Below are 23,379 nucleotides of genomic sequence, written 5' to 3' on the forward strand. Positions count from 1 at the left end.
ACCAATTTGCTTGTTTAACCACAACTCAAGATCTCTTTTGATCTTGTATATTGAAGCATCTCTCTCTCTCTCTCTCATGCGTTTTTGATAGGTGCTCTCTCATGTCGAAGCACATATAATAAAATTTGGGGCTAGTTCTTATGATGTCTGCTGAGTCCAGCATGACCATTAGTGGTTCTGAATAAGAGAGTTGATTAACACGGCATTGGCAAGCTTGAGCACCTTGGTAGGATAATCTAGAATTATGTCAAGAAAAAGATGATCTAGGAGTTTGCTTCCCAGCCAACCATTGAGCACGCCAAAATCAAGGCAACGTCCAACCGTTTCCAATATCTGGGATGGTCTCCGCAACATCAAGCCAAAAAAGGATGAAAGATTCTTTTTCTTTTCATAGGAAGGGTGAAAGATATTATTCCAATCATATCAAGACATGAAAGATTCAACTTAATAGCATAGATGCATAACTGTCTTTGTATAATCTTCTGTGCTTGTTGCTCTTAGCAATATCAAGAAAACAATGTTCTATTTCAATAGTATACATGTTCACTGTAGATATGAGAAGTCAGATTTAAGCTCTGAAGCATGGCTTCCCCTCGCTTGTTGAAGACTATGGTCGAGATTCCACCATTATTTATGTCTATTGCACGAGACCTACATCACCAAACAAACAGAAGCATATGATAAGTTAGCATTGTCTCTAGAAATTCTGAGTGCAGTCCAGAGGGCAAGAAGAAAAAAGAACTACATACCCAGTTGACATTACTCTGAAGGGTCTTTTTCGTTTTCTGATAGGCTGAAGAAAATATTTTAGCCTATTAAATGTACATACGTAAATTACCAATCTTCAGTAAGTTAAAGGAGGATGGATGGGAACAAATAACAGATAGGTAAGCATATCACCAAACATAACCTCAATTCCAAGCAGAGTAATCAACATTTTGAAGCTAATCCATCAGCAAATCATAAACTCGAAATTGTGTTATAATTATAACTTGAATCAACTGATAGTGCAAACTTAGACTGCAGAAAGGGGGCATGCATCTTCAACCAATATTACAACCCAATCATGGCAAAAGGTGCATTGCGATAGTAAATCTCCGTTTCTCCAGGTCATGGGTCACATGCTGCAGGTTCCTCAAGACCCCAGTAAACTGGGAATCTACATATTTTTTAATTATAAGCAGTCCCAAAAAAATTCAAAACTTTCAGGTGGATCCAAGTATCTGTTTCCAAAACAGCATGGGTTCAGTGAAGGGGGGCATATAGATGGGAATTTTGGTTGTTGGGTGACATGAAAGTTTAAGCCAGAAAGAATATCGCCACATCAAGATAAACATGTAAGATGCCCCATTTTTAAAAACTTTGATCCTATCCAGATCCTTTCACAAATTCTTGCTAACAGACCAGAGTCACCAGACGCATAAGAGAAATGACAGCATGAAAACATTCTTTCATAGTTAACGATAGCATACAAATTAAACAACAGATAATTTACCTCTCAGGATCCAACCCAAGTGCTGTACAAATCAAGGCCCGCAAAATTGATTTGTGTGTGACAACCAAAAAGTTTTCTCCCTGATGAAAATGGAAATAGATGCACTGAATCCATACAATAAGATTGGAATGGTATAGCAAGAAAAAGATGCATATTTGTTCAAGAAAAAGTCGTCCACAAGCAGCTTACAGGTGTCATCAAAATTTCCTTCCATGCTTCTTTAGCAGTCCCCCACAGATTTCGAACAGGATAGATCCCATTCACCTGAAAATTAGCAGGATCCTCCCTCCATGCAGTATATAAATCAGGGTATTCTTTCTGAGCGTCAACTGCCTCCAAACATAAAATGAATCATTTAACGGTGTATAAGAATATGAAAAAGATAAACCATTTGTATCCAATAGGACAGCATACAGACCATTTTTCATTCCCTCAAGAAAATATAGATTTTCCTCTTTCAGTGATTCAAGGAAAATAAGTGGTGGTTCCCTTCCTTGCCATACAAGCTCAGCACTCCGCTGTATTACACACCTAGCATTGAGGAACGTAAATAAACCCAACTGGTATGCATTTGAGAAGGAAAAAGGAAAAAAAAAGGATCCATGGTAGTGTTCAAAACCAAGAATAATCAACAACCAACTTTTTCAGGCTTCCAATCAAAAAGCAGTTTCCAAACCTTAGCACGTGAGATTGGACTAGAGAAACAACAGTCAAAACTTAAATTGGATAATGCCCTGCAGCACATCTCAGCCTGCTTTTCTCCAGCATCTGTTAGAATGGACAGATTTGAACCTTCCCTGAAGCGGATGGTTTGGCAGGTTTAGTTAATTAATCTGTTGGAAGTTGATAGAAACATGATCTCATTCTACAAGAAAATTTTAGAAACAAAACATTTATAAACACTTATAACTATTTATCATCAGAATCACTGGCAAAATCTAACAATGTGAAACTTTTCATATTCAGCTAGTAGAATATAATTACTAAATCATTAATGCAGGCATGTTTAAATAAGACTCAACAAAAGGAGGGAGAGAGAGATCTATCAAAACCTATAAATATGAAACTATTCATCATCCGCAGAGGTATCAAAAATTTTCATCTACAGGCTAACAGAATTTAATTATTAAAACATTAATGTGTCATGTTTAAATAAGAAAGACTGAATAAAAGGATAAAACCGACTGGGAAATTAATAGTATATGTAGACTGTACTTTTCCATTCAGGGACAATTTTGCTCCTAGACTTGGTGTGATGACTCGGTCTGTTTTTCACCTGAACCGTGCTCTCAATCATATGAATGCATGTTTCAAACTTGGATAACATTCCCGAAGTGCTAAACATTGCGCTCTCAAAACCAGTTCTAATCAACTAATACAGAGCATAATGCATTTGACATCATAAATCCTATAAGGCTGTAAATCTGCATTTACATGCTCATGAAAGCTTGTAATCTCTTAACAAGAGAAAATTGGATGTTACTCTCTCACAAGCTATAAAACGAGTGAACTATAAGCATGGAAATAGATGATTCAGATATCAGTCTACCATATCCGACTTAATTAAAAGTAATGTTGCTAGAGTTTAGGTTGGGTTGGGCAACCCCTAACCAGATTATTAATCTGGTTAGACCCACAGCCTTTTCAGATCCAATTTTACATGTAAAAGAGATCCTAATCAGATTGGACCTTTAATTTTATCTAGTTATATTTTATATATTTAACACATTCATACTTAGAACCCCAAAATTAGATGTAGTTAGATAATAGTGTAACTTATGATATCCAACTATATGAAACTGGGTCAGTTGGATATCCAAATCGAATGACCGCCAATTGACATCCTTAACTGGAGTCCAGTTTCCCTTTATAGAGAACTTTAAATCATCACAGAAGCTTATATTTGCATGTGTTTACTGAATATGCACATAAGTCATCCAAATATGCACAGCCTGTCAAAGTGTGTGTGTGTATATATATATATATATATATATATATATATATATATATATATATATTCTTGATGTAATAAGTAAAACTCATTAGGGGTATTTTAGTCATTTTTTCTTATGTAATTAGTTGTGTTCATTATGGGCACTTTAGGTCTTTATTATTTTTGTAATTTATTCTTTTTATTAAGGGCATTATAGCCCTTATAATGTTATTGAAATAGAGTTGTTGGGAGTGCTCCCAACAACTATATTTCTAGTTGTTGGAAAGTGCTCACAACTATATTTCTAATTGTTGGGAGCACTTCCCATTGACTCTTTTTTGCTTCCTTTTGTGTATAAATAGGGGATGTAACCCCTCTTATATGTTAAGCTTGTTCTCAAGCTTTCTATATTTTTTATGTTTGTGTTTGGCCCATAAGTAGCTTGTATGATTATAATCTTGTATTGACCCATAAAATGTCCTTATGCCATTTGCTATTGTTATATATATATATATATATATATATATATATATATATATATATATATATATATTTATTTATTGTAATGGCCACTAGGGGCAAATTAGTCTTTTCACTTATAAATACGCATGTCCATTAGGGACCTTTTTTTTATTTTTTATTATTTTTTGTTTTCTTGTTTTTCTTTTATTTTTTATTTAGCTTTTGAAATGGGCCCTCATAAGAGCTCCCAAGGATTCTATGGGAGCCCCTTTGCTTCCATTTTGTTGTATAAATAAGGGGTCTTGCCCCACCATTAGGAAATGCTTGTTAAAGCATTTTCAATAATAGATTATTTATATTTTTAAGCTCTCTCTCATATTGTGTGTGTTTGTCACTTGCCACTTTGTGGCTTATTGTATTTTGCCCATTAGTGGCTTCTTGTTTGTATACTTGTACATCTCTTGTAGTCACTTTGTGACATTGTTCTTTGCACTAATGTTTCATTACATGGTATTAGAGTCACTAGGTATTGGAAGCACTCTTGGGACTACTCTCTCTTATGTTTGAGTGGTATTGAGATTCATACCCTTGTTCTTCTTCAACTCCTTCCACAATGCCCGACAAAGATGCAAAGATCGACCTTTCATTCAAATTAAATGGAACCAACTATAGAATGTAGGCGACCACTATGGAAAACAACCTCAAAGGTAAGAAACTTTGGGGATATGTGCGTGGAACCATTCCAGAACCACAATTAAAGCTCACCAAGGAGGAGAATGAAGAAAAAGCCTTGAGTGATGAAGAAAAGGTCAAAGTTATTAAAGAATATCAATCTAAAATTGAAGATTGGAAAAGTGAGCATGCCAAAATATTACCATGGTTTATGAATAACGTGGAACTTAAGATTTGTGTTAATCTAGCCAAATTCAAAAAAGCAAATGAAGCATGGTTTTTCATTAAAAGTATGTACACTCAAAAGGGCCTTGCTAGGCACTTCTTTTTACAAGAAAAAATAAGTGGAACCAAGCAAGGGTAACTGAGTAGTAGAGACTATTATGGTTCTTTATCCCCTCTATGGGATGAACTTGCTCTCCTCGAACTACAATGGGAATGAAACGCTATTGCTATGAGGCAAGAGCAAATAGAGAGAAAGATTTTTTTAATTTATTCATGGGCTTCGTCCCGAATTTGAACAACTAAGAGGATCCCTTCTTCATAAGGCTTCTACTCCTCTTAGTGAAATCCTTGCCGACTTATGCTAAGAAGAAACTCGCTTGGCTTTTAAAAAGGATTTTGATGAGGTTCATGTGATATTAGACCGAAAAATAACATGAGGACATATAAACCTCTTCATTTTTGAAAAAATAACAATGGTGGAGGAAGAAAAATTATTTGTCACCATTGTAATAAACCAGGTCATCTTAGACCGGATTGTCCTAAGCTTAAAAAGAATGTGGCTTCCGTTTGAGATAGTCCAAGCAATTCAAGTGAAGAATCAAAGAGAAATGGAGACATAAAGGACTCCAATGCTCAAATTACGAAAACTCTTCAACAATTCATGAGAATCAACTCTTCCATACCTTCTACCTCCGGTGCCGCGATCTCACCAACTCTCGGTATGTCCTCTTAGATCCTTGATTCAGGTGTCTTCTTTTATATGACTTCAAATGCATCTCTTTTATCAAAACCAAGTCTTAATTCTTTTAAATCATTCGTTTCCACAACTGATGGAACATCATTAGATGTTGAAGGGATGAGAAACCTTGAAAAAGTTTTTAGTCAAGGCAAAGAATTTCATGTTTCAAAAATTAGGAATTTTCCAAAACTTAACTTAAATCTCTTTTTCGTTTCTTAAATAACCGATTTTGAATGTAGTGTATCTTTTTCACCAACCAATTGCTATGTGCAGGATCTCCGGCTCGAGAAGTGGATTGGGAAAGGCCATAGAAGAGAAGACCTATATTACATGGACTTTTTGTCTTTGCCATCCAAATCATTTTATAATCATGTCTAATCTAAAGATATTGGTACTTGGCACAAGAGGCTTAGTCACCTTAGTATTTCTAAATTGTATTTTTTTTCTTTTTTGAAAAAAACTTGTAATGAAAAAGAATTTACATGCAATGATTGTATCCTTGGAAAGATGCATTCTCTTCATTATCCACATAGCAATTTTATTTTCAAGAGACCATTTGAATTAAGTGCATTCGGATGTATGGGGACCGGCACCTGTTATGTCTAAAGGAGTATATTCATATTATGTTGTTTTTATTGATGATTTTACTAGATACACATGGGTTTATTTTATTAAGAACAGATCTAATGTTTTCTCTATCTTTAAAGAATTTCATATCCTTACTCAAAATCAATTTCAAAACAACATAGCCATTTTTAGATCTGATTCCAGAGGTGAAATACATGTCAAATGAATTTCAAAACTATCTTAAACACAATGACATTATTCATCAAAGATCTTGTCCTAAAACTCCTCAAAAAAATAGTCTTGTCGAAATAAAACATAGGCATTTCATTGAAACAACAAGAACTCTTCTTGTCTCTAAAAATGTTCCAAATAACTTTTGGGTCGAAGCCGCTCTTTCCGCAACTTATTTTATAAATCGGATGCCTTTCTCATTCTTAAAAAATGTTTCTCCTTTTGAAAAATTGTTCAAAATGTCTCTGGATTTTAAAAGATTGAAAAAAATTTATTGTAGATGCTTTGTTCTTTTTCAAGGACAAGATAAACTTTCACCAAAAGCTCTTGAATGCGCTTTTATTGGCTATGGTGAAAATCAAAAGGAGTATAGATGTTATGATATTAAAATTAACAAACTTTATGTTTCAAGAAATGTGATCTTTCTTTAAGAACAAAATGGATTTGAGTTTCAAAAATCTAAGAAAGAAATTGACTATTCTTTCCTCTTTGACTTATTGCCTAGAAATAAGTCTAAAGATTTTAATAATACTATTTGTGATGACAATTCTTATCAAAATGATGCTTTGTTGCATCAAAATAATGATTCTCACAATGAAAATCCCAATGATATACATGTGTATACTCGACGAGAGGGCAATGAACATCAAAATGCTTTCGATATATACTCTCAAGACATTTCTTTAGAAGATTAAGTTGAAGAATCCCTACCTAGGCGATCTTCTAAGAATAGTAGACCATGCTGCTCTTTTTGTTAAGTATGCAGGTGATCATGTAACTATTTTATTATTATATGTTGATGACATGATCATCATTGAGAATGATAAAAAGGGCATTGAGCTTATTAAAAATATTCTTAAAAACAATTTTGATATGTCTGACTTTGGATTTCTAAGGTATTTTTTAGGGATCGAAGTTGTATATTCTCCTCGGAGATATGTTCTGTCTCACATGAAGCTTGTATCAAATATTATTACTAAGTCTGGCTTAACTGACGGAAAGAAAGTGGAGACTCCATAAGTAATCAACCCTAAGATGAGAGCCAATTATGGAACTCCTTTAGAATATTCTACTCCTTATCGTCAACTGATTGGATCACTAACATATTTATCTATTACTAGGTCAGATATTGCTCATGTTGTTCACAGTGCAAGTCAATTTCAAAATGCTCCTACTACCATTCACATGGCTGCCATTATGAGAATTATCACATATTTGAAGGAAACCATCACCAAAGAACTATTCTAATCTGAAGTAACATATGGTAATTTAATTGTTTATACTGACTCTACTTGAGGTGATAACCCCAATGATCGTATTTCTACAACAGGTTATTGCATTTTTCTTGAAGAATCATTAATCTCTTGGAGATGTAAGAAACAACAAAAGGTGTCTATCTTCCACGGAGGCTAAGTATAGGGCAATGGCCATAACTACCGCTAAACTTGTCTGGTTGAGAAGTCTGCTCAAAGATATGAGAGTCATTATCTCTACTCCTTCGAAGTTGTGTTGCGACAATAAGAGTGTCATCTACATTGCTAGCAATCACATCTTTCATGAACGAAAAAAGCACATCAAGATGGACTGTTATTATGTTCGAGATGAATTTTTACGGGGCACCGTTTAACTACCATATGTTACTTCAGATTAGCAACTAGCGGATTTCTTCATCAAAGCCTTTCCATTACCCTGTTTCTACTTTCTCCTAAGCAAACTCTCAGTGATCTCACCGTGAGATTGAAGGGGGCGTTAAAATATATGGATGTTATATATATACACTTTTGTAATGCCCACTAGGGGCAAATTAGTCTTTTCACTTGTAAATACGCATGTCCATTAGGGACCTTTTTTTTGTTTATTATTATTTTTTGTTTTCTTGTTTTTCTTTTATTTTTTATTTAGCTTTTGAAATCGGCCCTCATAAGAGCCGTTGGGGTCCTCTCTAACAGTCACAAATGTGATCGTTAGAGGGGCTCCCAACGACTCTATGGGAGCCCCTTTGCTTCCATTTTGTTGTATAAATAAGGGGTCTTGCCCCACCGGTAGGAAATGCTTGTTAAAGCATTTTCAATAATAGATTCTTTATATTTTTAAGCTCTCTCTCTCTCTCATATTGTGTGTGTTTGTCACTTGCCACTTTGTGGCTTATTGTATTTTGCCCATTAGTGACTTCTTGTTTGTATACTTGTACATCTCGTGTAGTAACTTTGTGACATTGTTCTTTATACTAATGTTTCATTAGATTACTTTGCCCATTTCATTACATGGTATCAGAGCATTGGTGCTTTTGAGTTGTAACATGTACGTGACGATCAAGAGGAGGATCATGAGATTAGTGCAGCATTAGTTCGTTGTTCGTTGCCTTGGGAAGCGCACCATCAAACTTCTTCAACATATTTCTTGCAATCTTCTTCTCTTCTTTTATCTCTACATATTCTCTTCTCCTACTCTTTCTTTTCTTGGAACAATGACCGAAAAAGTAGTTACGGTTATTCTCATCAAATTTGATAGAAAAAACTATAACATGTGGGTCACCACTATGAAAAGAATTTTGGTGAGCAAAGATTTGTGGGACTATGTTGATGGATCCATATTGGAACCTCAACCTCTCACAAAATTCATTTGTGGGGAAGATTGTGTTACAAAAGAGGAACCTCTTAAAGACAAAAAGAGAAAAAAGGCTTTCTTAGATTACAAAAAGACCATTAAGGCATGGGATGTGAGACATGCCAAGGTTTTATCCTTATTTATGAGAAATATGTGTGAAGATGATTGCGAGAATATATTGGAAATTGAGAGGGCCGATGAAGCATGGGTTTATATCAAACAAACCTATACCCAACATGATAGTGTCCATAAATGAGAATTACAAGATAAGATTCACAATTGTAAGCAAGGTAATAGAAGTGTTAGAGAGTACTATGGTACTCTCAAAAGACTTGGACCAAATTACTAAAATGGAGCCTATTTGGGTTACCCTTGATGATGCTCGCCGTAGGAAAAATCAAATCCATGGCGAGATAAATTTTCAATTCATAAGAGTTTTTAGGCCCGAATTTGAACATGTTCGTGTTTCTATCATCCACTGGAGAAAAAATCAATAGGAGCTTATACCTTTACATGAGATTTTAACCCAAGTTTGTATAGAAGAAACAAGGTTAAAATCCATGATCGACCAAAGACAATATATTGGCGGTTTTTAGACCCGGTGCCAATACTCATTCTTATAAGCCTCATCATTTCTACAAGAATAATTCTTGGAAGTCAAGGAGCAATGATCGGAGATATGATACCAGGGTTACCAGAAATGCTATAGGACTCGGGGAAGCGCGCTTTTCCAAAACGCGTTTCTAAAGCGCGAAACTCATCGCTTCCTAAATGGAAAGAACACTTCCCATTTCGCTTCCCACTCGCTTCTCGCTTGCTTCCCAATATCAGGAAGTGAATTTTGTTTTTGGAGGGCGAGGGGCTCGGAGCCTTTAACAAATTTCTTTTTGCCCAATATCGGGAAAATCGATTCATATTCGCTTCCCACTCGAATACTAGGTCGCTTTCGGTTCACTTCTTAGGTTGCTTTCGAGACGATTCCCGGTTCGCTTTCCTTCTCGTTTCCGATACGATTCCCGGTTCACTTCTAAGTCGTCCTGCCTATGTCACATGGGTGCAGGTGCGGGGGTGCGGCACTTTCAAAAAACTTGGGTGCGGGGGTGCGGCAAAAATATAAAAAAAAAAATATATATATATATATATATATATATATATATATATATAGTCCAAAAGTTGGGCATAAATGACCCTGGGTACGTTAACTGCACCCAGGGTCTAGTTGACCGCATCGGGTGCGGGTGCGGCACCTTGTTGAAGAGTCCCTGTGACATAGCGTCTTGCGCTTCCCGCTTCCTAAAATGTTAGAAGTGCCTCGCTTCCCACTTCCGCTTCCCGAATCGCTTCTCGCTCCCGCTTTCTCGACTGGCATCTCTGTATGATACCAAAGAAAAAAAATACTTGTCATAACTGTGGAAAACTGAGGCACATCAAACCTTTTTTGCTCTGAATTCAAAAAATATAAGAAAAGACTAGTTACCCTAGAAGTTTTTTAGGAAAACAAGAAAGCCTCTAACTCTGATTACCAAGGCATGTCCTTGTCTCAACTTGCAGAAGCTCTACAACCACTTTTCAAAGGCCCATCCTCCTTAACTGGTGTCATGGTCTCCTCTTCCTCACCTCTCGGTAAGATTTCTTGGCTCCTAGATTTTGGTGCCTCATTTCATATGACCCTTATAGTACTATGCTCTCTTATTGTGTTTTTAATTCAAGTGGATCTAATGTTTTTACCGCGGATGGATCCTCTCTTAAAATTAAAGGAATTGAAAAAAATTTAAATTCTTCAAAATTTTCTATTCCAAAAATCCGAATTGTTCCAAACTTAAATCTTCCTTCAGTTTTCCAAATAATCGACCATGATTGTAAGGTCTCCTTTGTTAAAATGTATCATTCAATCTTTGTAATCTTATATATATTTTAGATATATAAAGGATGATACATATACATATATGGTATATATGCATATGTATTTTCCTAATTATATATATAAAATATATATTTCTCTATTATTAGGCATAAGGGTAGTTTAGTCATTTCCCCTTTTTACGCATATTCCATTTGGAATATGTTTGTAATTTTATTTTTATTTTTATTTTTTTATTTTATTCATTTTTGTGGTTTGCGCCACCTAGGGAGGCTCCCCAAAGAGTCGTTGGGGAGCCCCCAACGGTCACAAATGTGACCGTTGGGGGCTCCCAACGACTCCTTTGGGAGCCCTCTATGTGACTCCTCTCTTGTTATAAATAGGGGTCTCCCCCTTGTAATTAAAGCACTCCTTTGGAGGAGCTTTTGCTCCATGTAATGGGTGTTACACCCTTTCTCTTTTCAATAATATCAACTTATGCCTTATAGGCATTTTTGCCCCTTTGTGGGTTTATGTGTTAGCACATTATGTGCTTGTGTTTTCCCCTTTAGTCGGTATATTCGCACTTCATGTGCATGTGTATTGGTTCATTATTGAACCTAATATATTCAAAGCCGTTTCCTTACATGGTATCAAAGCAAGGTTGGGATCGAGTTGCTCTTTGTTGCATTGGGAAGCGTGCTATTCAAAAAATTTAAAGAAGAATGGTGAAGTTCTCGTTTCTCTCTTTTGCTTCTTAAAATTATTTGGTATGCATTATATTTCTTTAAGTATTATGCATTATGAAGAATTAAATATGTTTTTGCATATATGTTTCTCTCTTTTGCTTCTTAAAATATTTGGTATGCATTATATTTCTTTAAATATTGAGCATTATAAAGAATTAGATATGTTTTTGCATATGTGTTCTTCATGTCATTATGAGCTTGGATTCTTAACAATTCCATTGAACTTTTTATATTATTCTCTTTCGTATGTCTTTTCTTAAAAAATAAGTTTTTTAAAGAAAGTTATGTTAGAAGTAAAATGTTTGTGAGAGATGTAGCATTGCTCACATACTCTCATATTAAAGGTATGTGTTTACCCTCTAAAATGTCCTATATGAGGTTTTTTCATAATAACATGTCTTTGAAAAATGATGTTTTATTTTCCTACCTAATGAGTTCTTTTTCATACGAGCAATGTTTGATTAAGAAGGCATTTTTATATCGGTTGAATTATGTTTTAAAAATGATCTCATAAAATATGGTTATTCTCTTTTCATTCTTCAATTCAATTTCAAGAATATGTTTTATTATAAGATTTATGGTCCTCATTAATGTTGTATACTTATTACATATGTTTTAAATATTTCATGTTGTGTTTATTTAAAACCTATTCATGCCATTGATTATAATCTATTAAGTCATATAATATTATGAATTTTTGTTTATAGATTTATGCCATAACGCAATCCTAGTATTCTCTTTGGGGATTTTCTCCACTTTAATAGTTTTCTCTCTTCCTTTCGTATGTACCCTCATTTGAGAATTTTGTTTGTTGGATCTCTCTTTGAAAGGCCTTTTGATCCTTGTGAATCTTCTTATGAATATATTCTCTTTGAGAAGATTTCATGATTGTTATAAGCTTCTTTTTAATATTGTTTTTTTATGAGATTTTTTAATATTACCATCTTTGTAAAAGCTTGAGAGTCTCAAGCATTTGCTCCTTTTATAAAATACATGCATTATTGCATGTTTGCTATTATTATGTTTTTTGCGTATTTTATTCAAGTGTTGTGAGAGTGTCTTCGTACACTTCTTTTATAAAGTATTCATGCTTGTATGCGTATTGTCTATTCATTGACATTTTCACATGGTACTCTCTTTTCAATAAAGAGATGATATATATTGTCTTTCTTAGGGCTTGTTTTGTCCCTTAGTGGACTTGTGAGATTGTTTCTTTGATCATTATAAATGCTTCCGCGATATCTTGTTACATGTTGTCCTAAATTTGCCCATTTAAGATTATTGTCATTCTACATCTTGGTATGCATATAATTGCAATTTATAAAAGCTTGATTTGATTCTTGGATTATTCCAAATCCGTTCTCACACATGACATTGCTTAAATATTTCATGTTGTGTTTATTAAGTCTTTTGATAATGATCATGATTGAACATAATTTCGTATTTATGCAAAATTATTATAAGGCATATTGTTGTGATTAATTATGTTGGACCTTTGAATCGGCCCTCTTTGTAAAATCACATATTTGGAAAATGATTTCCCTAAGTGCTCATTGCCTTTTTATGACATTTATTTTTATCCATCACAAGTTATATGATGCATCAATCCTTTTTGTATGGCCTTATTGATATATTAGAGATGGTTGTTGAGGTGAGTTAAGGGCACCTTGTGTTATGTCATTTTAGATTGTCCAATTACCATATTAAAGATGGTTGTTGAGGTGAGTTATGGGCACCTTGGGACTCTAGAATGATTTGTTATATGATCTCTAATTATGAGTGTGTCACTCGTTTTCTTTTGACCATTGATCTTATGGATGCTCTTATTTATATATAAATGTGATGGATATATGGTGTCTTAGAACCTTAAATGTTTTAAGGTATATTTAATTCAAGGGTGTTGGGGATGATTGCCCAACCTTTTATTTCTTATAAATCTTATGAGTGCATTTACACATTTGTGATTTCATGTCTTGTGCTTTTGTGCACAAGTGTTCCAAGTGTTCTTGGTGTGTGTATGTTCTTACATTTATATTGTTTCATCGATTATAGTATCTTGTTAAAGATACTTTTACATGCTTTTGTGCATATATTTATTTTCAAAATATTGTTCAAAGTTTTACTTATAAGTTTTATTGCCTCAAAAGTTTTCTCCTCTTATACCTCTTATTTAAGTGTCATCATATGTAGACAAGACATATTATTACACCATTGTGTGTTGGTAGCCCTTTGTTGGCTTTATTCTCTTGGTCTAGTAGCTGAACACATTTGTTTTGAGTGTTATTATATGTAGACAAGGCACGTTGATTCACACCATGGTGTGTGATTTTAGTCCATGTTGGCATTTGTGTCCTTGTTCTAGTCGTTGAGATGTATGCCCATGGTTGGCTTTTTTCACTCATTTCAAGTGTCATTTTATGTAGACAAGAGATGTATTGTGTTTTAGCCCATGGTTGGCTTGATACTCTTGATCTAATAGCTGAACATACTTGGTTTTGAGTGTATTTTTACGTAGACAAGAGATGCTTTTGGTCTATGTTGGCAAGTATTCTCTTGTTTTTATCGTTGATGCACTCATTTCAAGTATTATTACATGTAGACAAGATGTTCTTTTACACACCGTTGTGTGTGTCCTTTGCCTTTAATGGCATTATATTTATGTTCTTGATCTAGTAGCTTATACACTTGATTTGTGGGTTTTGGAGGACTAATGAGGTAGTTGCTTGTAATGGATGAATTATTGTTGAAATTTGTGAAATTTCATTCATATTTTGTCTTTTAAAGATACAAGTGAATCATATCATTAATATGTAAATTTTAAAATCAAATTGATTTTTTGGTCACCTTTTATACTTGATATGCAAAATGAGTTTTTGTAATTGCAATCATTTGAGTGAGATGTTCCTAAATGTGTAAGGTTCTCTACTCAAATAACTCTCATTTTTTTGCCTCTTAAGTGAACTTAAAACCTTTTGAACTCTTGTGTTTTATACACTCTTTTGAGCATTTCCCTCTTGAAATCGCTTTCAAAGGACTTGCTAAAATCAATAACACTTGTCTTTCTATCTTATCGGTTCATATAATATTACTTGACTAAAGTGTGATTGGAGCATGATCATTAATGACTCTTTTAGGTGTTGATTCATTTCATGATATTATATGCATATTATAGCCTTTTTGCCCTCATTCAATAAATTATGTGCAACTTATGCCTCTTCGTAGGCTTCTTGTGGTGTCCCTTGTGGACCATTATATTATTCCTCGTTATGAGGTTGTGTTTGTCCAATGTTGGACTTTATGAATGCATTATGCATTCTTGTAATTTGTTTCCGCTTCCTCTTCAACATGGTATATGATTATGAAAAAATGGTTTTCTAAAATCATTCTGCATACATGAGTAATTATCTTGTTCCATCAAATCCTGTGATGAATTATGCATAGAATATCTTTTTGCACCATTACTTTTGGATGAATTATATGATATGTTTTTTTTTTGTTTGGTTAATTCATCTTATTTGGAATATTTCACTTGATTTAAGTGCAAAGATATCTTTTACTTGGACCTCTTCTTGTTTTGTTCCACAAGATCTTGAAGATGAGAGGAAAAGAAGTACCTTGGATAGATCATGAAAGGTGATCATCGTTAAAGACTTTGGAGGAAGACATTTGCAAATTTCAATGGCATTTAGACTGAAGGCTCTTGAAGCCTTGAGATTCTTCCTCTTGCATTCTTCAATCTTTTCGTTCCCCCACGCAAAGTTTGAGGGGGGGGGTGTTAAAATGTATCATTCAATCTTTGTAATCTTATATATATTTTATATATATAAAGGATGATACATATACATATATGGTATATATGCATATGTATTTTCCTAATTATATATATAAAATATATATTTCTCTATTATTAGGCATAAGGGTAGTTTAGTCATTTCCCCTTTTTACGCATATTCCATTTGGAATATGTTTGTAATTTTATTTTTATTTTTATTTTTTTATTTTATTCATTTTTGTGGTTTGCGCCACCTAGGGAGGCTCCCCAAAGAGTCGTTGGGGAGCCCCCAACGGTCACAAATGTGACCGTTGGGGGCTCCCAACGACTCCTTTGGGAGCCCTCTATGTGACTCCTCTCTTGTTATAAATAGGGGTCTCCCCCTTGTAATTAAAGCACTCCTTTGGAGGAGCTTTTGCTCCATGTAATGGGTGTTACACCCTTTCTCTTTTCAATAATATCAACTTATGCCTTATAGGCATTTTTGCCCTTCGTGGGTTTATGTGTTAGCACATTATGTGCTTGTGTTTTCCCCTTTAGTCGGTATATTCGCACTTCATGTGCATGTGTATTGGTTCATTATTGAACCTAATATATTCAAAGCCGTTTCCTTACATCCTTCACATCTGACCAATGTTTTATATGGGATCTCCAGTCTGATAAGCAGATTAGGGAAGGACATAGAGAAGGAGATCTCTACTACATTGATCGGTTGATCATTCCTAAAGAATTTTTTTGCTTCAATGTATAAAATTTGGATATTTTTCTATGGCATCAAAGACTAGGTCATCCTAGCATTTCTAAATTGTCCAATGTATTTCATTTGAGAAAATTTTGTAATAAAAAAATCCAATGTACAAACTGCTTGAATTAATACACTCAGATGTTTGGGGTCTTGCTCCTATTGCCTCTAAAGGAGGATTTACTTATTATGTGATATTTGTGGATGAATATTCACATTTTACTTAGATATTCTTTCTTAGGCACAAATATGAAGTTTTTGAAACTTTCAAAACATTTCACAACCTTGTCAAGAATCTTTTTAAAACCAATATTTGTATACTTCGGTTTGATTCAGCGAGAGAGTATATGTCAAAAGATTTTAAAAATTATTTGGAGAATCACAACATTTTACATCAAAGATCTTGTGCAAACATGCCTCAGCAAAATGGTTTGGCCGAAAGAAAACATAGGCATATAATGGAAACCACTAGAACCCTGCTTATATCTAAAAATGTTCCAAAACACTTTTGGGATGAAGTTGCGCTCACTTTAGTTTACCTCATAAACAGACTTCCTTCAACCAAACTTCAAAATATTTCTCTCTATAAGAAACTCTATAAAACTACCACTGACTATTTCAGGCTAAGGACTTTTGGATGTAAATATTTTGTCCTTACAAATAGAAATGACAAACTTTCACCAAGAGTCATTTCTTGTGTTTTTCTTAGTTATGGAGAAACCCAAAAAGGATTTAGATATTGTGACTTTAAAAATAATAAACTCTATATATCAAGGAATGTTACCTTTATAGAGCAAGAAAGTTTCTTTGGTTTAGATGTGCCTATTAAAGAAAATAATGATTACTTTTTTCTTGAATTACTTCCTAAAAGTAACAGTGATATATTAAACAACAATGATGTTGTTAATGATGAACCTCAATCCAATATCGAGTATGGTGAGTCTATTGACATTAATGGTGAACCTTCAATTATCTAATATGAAAGAAGAACGGGTGATAGACCTTCAAATGCCTTAGAACAATATTCTAGCATATAACCAAGCACTCTTAGGAAATCAACTAGAATACATAGACCTCCAAATAGATTTGTATCCGATGAAAACTTCGCCCCTCAATATAAAGTTTGTCTAACCAAAACTTATCCTGAATTGATGAGTGCTATGAATAATGAAATACAAGCCTTAGAAAAATCAAAGACCAAAGACCTGGGATATAAGGAGTCTTTCTCATGAAAAGAAGACAATAGGTTGCAAATAGGTGTTTAAAATTAAAACTAAGAGTGATGGAACTTTAGAGAGACATAAGGCTAGATTAGTGGTCAAGGGTTACTCTCAGGAATATGGAATAGATTATGATGAAACTTTTTCTCCAGTAGCTAAGATGACTTTCGTTACAACTCTTATAATTGTAGTTGCCATTAGATGTTGGCCCATTTATCAAATGGAGAATTGAATGAAGAAGTTTATATGGACCCACCACATGGATATAAGGTTTATGTTGGAAATGTGCTTCACTTAAAGAAAACCCTTTATGGTTTGAAGCAAGCGTCTAAAGCCTGATATGATTGTTTTAGTTCTTTTATGGTTAAATTTGGCTTTACTTCCTATTATACTGACACTATTATGTTTATTAAGAGAACTGATGCAGGTATTGTTATCCTCCTTCTCTATTTTGACGACATAATCATCACCGGAGGAGACAAACAGAGAGTTAGTTTTATTAAAAATGTTTTAAAACAAAGCTTTGAAATGACTAATTTAAGCTTTTTTAGATATTTTTTAAGGATTGAAGTTGCATATTTAACTCGTAGCTATTTTATAACTCAATCCACATTTACTTATGACATCATAGACAGGTCTGACATTACAGATGAGAAAAAGGTGGACACTCCTGAAGTGATAAATGCAAAAATAAAGATAGATGATGGCAAACCACTAGATGAACCTACTCCTTACTGCCAAATGATTGGGGCCCTCACATACCTAACCATTACCAGACCTGATATCTCACACGCAGTCCATACTGCCAATCAATTCCAGCACTCCCCTACTACTGTGCACATGAGTGTCGTTATGTGTATCATTAGATATTTATAAAATTTTGTTTCTAAAGAGATTTTTTTGTCTTCCTCCTCCCCAGACAAATTAATTGTTTATACTAACTCTGATTGGTGATGAAATCCTAATAATAGACGCTCAACTACATGTTTCTGTGTGTTTTTAGGTGACTCATTGGTGTCTTGGAAATGCAAGAAGCAGCAGAAGGTGTCGTCATCCACTGAAACTAAGTATTGTGCCATGGCCACCATAACATTTGAAATTGTGTGGTTGAGAAGATTATTTGAAGACATGGGAGTGCATATGCACTCACCCTCAAGGTTATGTTGTGATAATAAAAGCGTCATCTACATAACCGGCAATCACATGTTTCATGAACGCACCAAACATATTGAAATGGACTGTCACTATGTTCGTGAAGAGTATCTGAAGAAGACCATCATCCTGCCCTATGTAGCATCGGAATTTCAGTTGACCGACTTCTTTACGAAAGCTCTTCCTTCTCCCCAGTTTTATTTTTTGCTTGACAAACTTTTGGTGATTATATATATATATATATATATATATATATATATTGACGTAATAAGTAAAACCCATTAGGAGTATTTTAGTCATTTTTCCTTATGTAATTAGTTGTGTTCATTAGGGGCACTTTAGGTTTTTATTATTTTTGTAATTTATTCTTTTTATCAAGGGCATTATAGTTCTTACAAGAGGAATTACACCCCTTATTTATACACAAAAGGAAGCAAAAAAGAGCCATTGGAAAGTTCTCCCAAAAGCTACATTTCTAGTTGTTTGGAGCAATTCACAATGGCTCTTTTTTTGCTTCCTTTTGTGTATAAATAGGGGGTGTAACCCCTCTTGTATGTTAAGCTTGTTCTCAAGCATTCTCTTAATAAGATCCTTTATGTGTGTTTGGCCCATAAGTGGTTTATGCGATTGTAATCTTGTTTTGGCCCATAAGAGGTCCTTGTGTCATTTGCTATTGTGTTCTTGTATGCTCATAAGAGACACTCCCTTGTATTACTTTGCCCATTTCATAACCTCAAGACAAGCACATTGGAGAATGATTTCACACTCAGACTAGAGAGAAAGAGAAACCCTGTTTTGTTGAGAGAGAGAGAGAGGACCTACTTTGTTGTGCATTTTTATATATTCAAGTTATATAGGCACCTTTTACAAACAAAAATACTATGGAAATATCTTATGAATATTATATCAAAGAAAAAACAACTACCTTTTCAGGTGTGATTCACACTTACAATTGGAAGTGTGGCCTACCACATTTTATTCAACACATTGTTATGCATTCAGTTCAATATTTTCTAAACCATTCAAGGGCACAAACTCTACAATAAATCAAAGAACATTCACGTTTCTCATCAATAACATCTGAGTCCAAATTAGTGGGAAGTCAAGAAACAAGTTTATTCAAATTTGACTATAGCAGAATATTCCCATTATCTGTTTATACTTTATGCAGATACTATATGATTTTCATGTTTTCTGTTCTTTCTAATATTGCAGTATTTCTTCTCTGTAAGTTCATTTATGCATACATAAGATTTAATTCATTTTTACAGAAAATGTAACAGAGAAAGTCTGAAGATGTTTCTTTATCACTTGACAAAATAAAAGCACAAGAAGCAGAAACAGAACAGATAAAAACTATGGCAGGGAATGCAGAAAATTGAACAAAACAATGACTAATGTGCCATGGCTTAATCTAGTTAAACAAGATTCTGGGTGATGTGACTGCTCTCACACCTGAAATCTGCTTTCTGCATTCCAGGAGCTAAGTCCATGCCTCACAAGAGTCACCTTTTTTGAGGTAGGCAAAGGTCCAGAGACAAGTGATGTTGTTGCACCTTTGAAATCATATGCACTACCAGTGATTGAAACATGTTCATCAACAGCTTCTGATGCACTGGCAAGTTCATCTGGGTCTTGAGATATGACAACATTTAAAGCACCTGTGTTAGAAGTCATGTGATGTCACAAGATTAGAAAAGGTTTACAGTATGCACAGTGCATGTGCTCATATATACACCAAGAATATGACAAAAAGACAATGGATATAAGCCATATTAGACTATTAACAGAAGATAAAAAATCGTTTCATGGAGAGTATATCTCAAGGAACAAGATCTAAAATTCCAGACAACTATTCGAATTATTCACAGCTTTCTGCAGAAACAGACTCAGAAATCATCCCAACTTACGCATACAGGTGCTAAATATTTGTTAAGGTTATCAAGTTTAAGTACCAAATGTTTTGGAGTGCCAGGGCAGTAGTCGGAATCCATAGAATATAAAGTGTAGTGATATGAGTTAACAAAATTAACAGATCATTAAACACTACTAGTTTAATGCCCTTAAACTATCTATTTGAAAGATCCTACCTTTTAACAATTGAACTATACAAATATCACATTTCAATACCAAGTATTACTGAACAAGATTGTAGATAATGACTAAAGATGTTGAAGGGCACCATAAAAAAAATCCTCAAAGGATTGAGGCAATCAATCAAGAGATGGATGATCTTCAATTATGTCAGAATGGAAAATCTTCACACGTAAAAGACTTATCTAGGAAAAGAAATAATTGGAAGGAAAGTTATATGTCCACTAATCTGTGTGATGTAGCGTTCAACCAATTTCTCCATCCTATTGACAGTCACTAAATGACGCAAATATGAAAATTTCTGAAACATTATCCTATGATACAACTATATGCAGAGTTAAGGTGTGCACCATTTCAGCACCAGCAACTCTGTAAACCAATGGGGTGGTTCCATAAACACAGGATGGCACCATCCCCGCTGTTTTCTGCCCCAGATAGCACAGGAAGTTAGGTGATACATTATGTGTGGAGAAAAGGAAATGCTGCTTTCTGCCAGATATTGAATAAGCAATTGATGTTGAGATTCTAAGAGGACCAATTCACATCATATATGAAGATGCAACGACAGCTGACACACTCAGGTGCTAGAATAGCAGGACGGATTAACAATAGCAATTCCTACAAATAGAAATGGTAACAGATCCTCATTACATTAACAGCGTCATTAATATGCATCTTCATCTATCATAATGATCATGATAGCGAGTAAACAAGTTCCCCTCCCTCCCTCCCTCCCAAGTCCCAACTCCCTCCCAGAACGGAAAAAAACTTATATTTTATAAATGGTGCAGAGTTAGTTGGGATAACATTTGGTAATGGCGACATGACTACAAACAATTAATTTTTTTAAAATTTTTTGGTTGTTTTTCATGAGACTGACCTTACAGATGTAATCTACATGTTTTTCTTAGTGGGAATTGGGTCTTAGATCATGAAGGCTTGAAAAATCAACGGGCTACAATGTGCAATACTTTCCTGGTCATAAAATCCTGTTTTTTTCATCGAAAAAACATGATCCAAAAAGCCGGTTCCCACTATTTTGAACATGCTGAATCCATCCATGAGGTCAGATTGGATCAAAACAACCCGAACCATGGAAATCCAGAGGCGTTTGTACGTAATGGCGCCATTACCAAATGTTACCCCAAGTTAGTTCCCTCAAAGACAACTCCATCCACAACTTACTGAACTCCGAAATCTTGCGACAGTTACAAAACCAATTTCCCCACACCAGGCAATGTGTTGATTGGTATGCTTACATTTATAAGTACAATTTAAGTTCAAGCCTATGCACTATGAATCCACAAAATCGACAAGTAAACTGAAAAAAAAAAAATCTATTAGGGGGTGTTATAGAATGCACCCACTTATCCATAAACCTGTTTTAAACCGAGACATTGCAATTGCTATCCACAGTGCAACATCTCAAATTCACTACAGTTTTCTGGATAAGTTGGTTCATCAACACGCCCACTAAGGGCGATAGAGGAAGGGACATTACCATCTTTTGATGTAGCCTTAACTGATGCAGAAGATGAAGATGAAGCAGGAGGGGTGTACTGAGCATAGCATGTAAGCTTGGTCGAAGAAGGAGAGGAAGGCCATCTTCGATACTTGTGGATACAACGAGGGATCTGTTGGGCCGTGTCATTAATCCACCACCTAAACTCTGGTGCCCCAACTTGAACCAGCAGCCGACCACCCATTCTGAAAACCAAAACTTCAAGAAAGAAGCACACCAACAACCTCAAACGCTTGAGGTTGAGATTGATTGAAGAGGAAATCCCTGCACCCCACTTGAAGGAAAGAGCAGGGGAGGCTGTGTTGCGTTTGTATAACAAAAGTATGGCAGGAGAGGTTAGAGATTAGAAGAGACAGTTAACTGACAAGGGGAGGTTTGGGAGGAAAAGCATTGAGTCTACAGACAAGGAGGCTTAGTGGGGGATTTGTTTTTCTCTTGTTCTCATCGGATTGAACAAAGTAAAAATGAGTGTACCAAAATCATTCCATGAAGCACCAGGAATGATTTTTTTTTTTTTTTAAAAAAAACAAAAAACAAAAATCAAGAATCATTCCTGGGGTGCTTCATGTGGGTACGAGGCAGAAAAAGGTCCAGATTACATCGTGTCACAAGGGCCCTGTCACCCCCTCAGTGAGAATATCCGTAAACCACCGAATCCCTTGAAAAGATGATTTCACAAATATTTGTGCGTTCAGCACCTGATCACCCACCATCTCGGGGACAGGGTGGGGCCCAAGGCCTGATCACAAAGTGCCATGTGATTTCACCCGATGCAGATGACCCTTATATATTATTAATAAAAAATTGCGAAAAAAAGAAAACATAACTTGTGTCCTTTTAAGCATGTCCATGTGGGAAACAGATCAGGTCATGCTGAAGATGAGCGTTTTTGCTCGTGCCGACATCCTGTTTGCATTTTGAATGAATGCCACGTGGTTTTATTGACTTTTGATCTTTTTAAAATGCAAATAGAATGGACACGATGTTCAGCATGAGCAAAAACGCCCATGTTCAGCATGACCTGATCTGCTTCCGTCCATGTGACTTATAAATCATGTGACAACCTTCGAATAATATTATTTTAGGTGACTTTATATTCCATCACCACTGCACATCTCACTTGTTAATTCTGCACACACGAGATTCTCCTTTTATGACTGAATTAGGTCTTGCATGCCTAACATAGAAAGAGGGATGGGGAAATGAGGCCCCACCTCATCCCGTTTGGATAGAGAATGGAGGACATGAAATGAGGATTGGAGGTTAAAATCAAAACCCGTGTGGGATGAACTTACGCTTTCCCAATCCTGCTTTGCTCCGCCTACCCCCATCTCTTAGTAAACCTTTCTTTCTTTCT

General features: G+C 34.9%; 1 protein-coding gene across 1 annotated transcript; it reads right to left on the reverse strand.

Annotated features, from left to right (window-relative positions):
- Positions 1-423: 423 nt before the first annotated feature.
- Positions 424-20,032, reverse strand: LOC149814231 (putative 2-carboxy-D-arabinitol-1-phosphatase). Its single transcript, XM_089988502.1, has 7 exons — positions 19,862-20,032; positions 2,172-2,292; positions 1,914-2,013; positions 1,685-1,824; positions 1,496-1,575; positions 750-812; positions 424-651 (listed from the first exon to the last, which is right to left on the reverse strand). Exons 1-7 carry the CDS (start codon positions 19,897-19,899, stop codon positions 528-530), a joined length of 666 nt encoding a protein of 221 aa, XP_089844628.1. The 5' UTR covers positions 19,900-20,032; the 3' UTR covers positions 424-527.
- Positions 20,033-23,379: the final 3,347 nt, after the last annotated feature.

This window comes from Nuphar pumila, chromosome 15 (genome assembly GCF_984573655.1).
Source record: "Nuphar pumila chromosome 15, dmNupPumi1.hap1.1, whole genome shotgun sequence".
Lineage (NCBI taxonomy): Eukaryota > Viridiplantae > Streptophyta > Magnoliopsida > Nymphaeales > Nymphaeaceae > Nuphar > Nuphar pumila.

Coding starts and splice junctions, on each gene's coding strand:
- LOC149814231 (XM_089988502.1), bottom strand. CDS start 19,899: ATGGACTTAGCTCCTGGAATGCAGAAAGCAGATTTCAG. Junction 1,576..1,684: donor AGGAAATTTTGATGACACCT/GTAAGCTGCTTG, acceptor CATTTTCATCAG/GGAGAAAACTTTTTGGTTGT. Junction 813..1,495: donor CTTGGGTTGGATCCTGAGAG/GTAAATTATCTG, acceptor TACATTTAATAG/GCTAAAATATTTTCTTCAGC.